Source organism: Pteropus vampyrus, unplaced genomic scaffold (assembly GCF_000151845.1).
Source record: "Pteropus vampyrus isolate Shadow unplaced genomic scaffold, Pvam_2.0 Scaffold518, whole genome shotgun sequence".
Lineage (NCBI taxonomy): Eukaryota > Metazoa > Chordata > Mammalia > Chiroptera > Pteropodidae > Pteropus > Pteropus vampyrus.
In genome coordinates, this window is record NW_011889299.1 from 1,778,247 (window position 1) to 1,781,249 (window position 3,003).

The 3,003-nt window shown below is 47.1% G+C and overlaps 1 protein-coding gene across 1 annotated transcript; it reads left to right on the plus strand.

Moving 5' to 3' along the window:
• Positions 1–10: 10 nt before the first annotated feature.
• Positions 11–2,351, plus strand: FAM156B (family with sequence similarity 156 member B). Its single transcript, XM_011383457.2, is given in 3 exon segments — positions 11–959; positions 962–1,190; positions 1,193–2,351. Coding segments are annotated over 3 exon segments (657 nt in total). The 5' UTR covers positions 11–722; the 3' UTR covers positions 1,384–2,351.
• Positions 2,352–3,003: the final 652 nt, after the last annotated feature.

Below are 3,003 nucleotides of genomic sequence, written 5' to 3' on the forward strand. Positions count from 1 at the left end.
CTTGAGGTTTATCCATATTATTGATCATTCCAAAGAACCAATTTTGGTCTAATTGAGTTTCTCTATTTTGGGGGGGGGTTAGAAATTTCATTGATTTCTGTACTTATTTTTGGTAAAATAAAATTTTCTCTATACTTCCTCAGAATTTTGGTTTTCATACTCTTGAGCAACCGTTTGACTGTCTGAAAAGCCAGTGAGAATGAAGGTGGAAATTTAAAAGGGTGTGTCACCATGGTACAAATGCTTGGAATTTATTAAAGTTCTCCTTTTTGAACGTACAGGAATGTTTACGAGAAGAACACATGTTCGTCACACATTGATTGTTCTTACAGTTAGGCTTGAAAATTGTTCGTAAAAAGTCAGTAGGCATTAAACATGGTTGACTGTGGCCCATGACATATGGATGCAATAATGGGCCTTATTTGTAAAAGCCTCATCGGGCACCATCAGTATTCAGAGCTCTAGAGATGTATTGTCTCATTTAACAGGCAGAACAGTCCTAGGACATAGGGCTCATTACTACCCCCATTTTACAGATAGGAAACAGGGACCGAAAAATCAAGTAAGATGAATAATCCTGGATTTTCCTTCTTCCTTTATCACCATTCTTTGCAATCTGGGTTCCTCTGGCTGCACACGTCCCTGGCTGCCGCCTGGAGCTTTGAGAACCTTCATCTTCACCTTGTGTCTGGACCCAAGGGCTGCCTTGGAGCTAGGTCTCCATGGATCCACTCCAGAAACATAGCTCAGCATTGATTTCTGAATCTTCCCCGATGATGTCTAAAGAGCCTTCCCAGGAAGTTGCAGCAGCCACTCATCCTTCCTTCTTACAACTGCTAATGCTGAGCCTCAGTGACCTGAACCCCAGCCCTGGCACCAGCTACCCAGCCCATCCAAAGAGACTGCTCCAACAGAGGCACAGAGATGGGAAAACCCTGCAAGAGAGGCAGTGGGAAAGGTCAGCATCCCTTTCCCAGACAAGAAGAAAACCTTTCTGGAACACATGAGAGGGAGACGCCTCGATCACGTGATACCTTATCAGGTTCAAAGGGAAACTAGAATCACTTCCTCGGGTGACGGAGATCAGAATAGATTCAGATGGGAATGCCGATACTGCCAGAGCGATAGGCCGAATGTTTGTGGGATGCCTGCGGAGAGGAACGGGGCCCCACATCCTTCCTCCTGGGAAACCTTGTACAGGGCCTCAGTGGCTCGACCCTCAGCCTGGGCACCAATGAGCCCAGCCTTCTGCAAGAAGGGGAGCTCCAGCAGCATGATGCAGAGGAGAAGTTCCAACTAGAAAGGCATCAGGAAAGCGAAAGAATGTTTCAGAGGCTCTTCAAACAATGGTTAAAAGAAAACTGGCACTCTCACCCCACCTGACGGAGATCCGAACGGCTTCAACGTGGATGCTGGTCTTGCCAGATCCTGGGTGTGGATTCCTTTTGGGGACCAAACAGTAAGCAATAGTTGGAGAAGTAACTCGATGAGTTTATGACCAAAGATCCTATCAGCATGAGCATAGATCTGATCCCAGGGAGGTCTTAATCTTTCCTGCCTGGATTTGGATCACTCTGGGGCATACTAAGGCCAAGGAAACTGCTCTCCAGGGGTCCTTAGCTCCTATATTACGTCTCCTGTGATGCATTTTGTCACTTTCACGCCCTGGATCTCTGTCTTTCCTCTCAACACTGTGGTCAGTAAGATATAAAGTGTCTGCAGCGTGAATGCCTTGGTGAGGTCCATGGGCTTTTGTGTGCCATTTTACCGACTGCCTCTAAGAAGCAGCGCTAGGTCTGCTCGAATGCACGGCTGCTAATCTGAGATCCCGTTTCAAGAATCTGAGGCTAAAGAAAGTGTGCAAAGGGCATGTGAAATTGAAACGTGATGGTTCACCGTTGTGTTCTTCGTGTAAGCCGTTATGAATTTGAGCTAAATGCCGATAAATGTTTCCCTGCTCCATAACATTGAGTACTAGTTTCCCTTGAAGGAGTTTCTGATGGGTTACCTCGTCGTGGATACCAAATAAATATACGTGTTAGAGGCAACTAACTTAGAATTCAGATTTGTTCAACCATTTTGGTTTGTTCTTTGTCAGATCTGAGCAGCAGATCCGAGTTTATCAAGAGGAGCATATTTGGAACAGGGCGTGGGGGAGGGCTCCAGAGAACATGGGCAAGTCACTTTGGGTGGCCTCGCCATAGGACCGGCATGCAGATGATCCAGGTGGGGGAAATGGAAGCGAGTCCTGCTATCCAGGGAGGGTTGGGGGCAGAGTCCTTGTCCACCATAGGAGGTTCTGAAGGATGGGATGGTGCTGGCTCCCCTGGCATAGGGCTTCAGGGGTCAGTCCTTGTATGGTGTCCCCGGATTGCTGAACGTGCTCAGCGGTTACGTGCCTCCTGCATGAGAACGAGAACATCATTGAGTTATTTGGAATCGGGATTTGAACATAATGCCTTTTCATTTCAGGAGACAAGAAGGATTAAATCTTCGGCCCCCCATTCTCTCCCCGCCTGCTCCCCGCAGAATCCCATGAAGCGTACAGGAAGTGACCATGCAGTTTGTCTGAAAGGAAAATAAATTCTGTGTTCTGCCAGTGCGCCCTCTGGTGGTCCGCAGAAGTGAATTGCTGCAAATATATACGAGCGTCCTGCAGGCCGAAGTGGCTTGAGAATGGGTACGTTTATTCGATTCTGAACTCGTGATCCCATCAGAGAGCATGGGAGCTCCACAGCTTTCTAGACTGGTCGCCCAGCCCAGGGAAAAAGGTCAGCAGAGAAGGGCTTCTGCATCTTGAAACACAAAGGTCTTACTTCAGTCCAGTCATTTGGCGTGTGTTGAGCAGGACAAACAGGACATTTCACTTACACTAATTGTATATAAGGAGTCAGACAATATTCTATATATTTTTAGCCCAAAGAGAATGCTAGCGAAGCCTACGCTTTCCAGAAGCTGAGATTGAAAATAATCAAGAGACAGGGTAGGAGAAGCAGAGGGCTG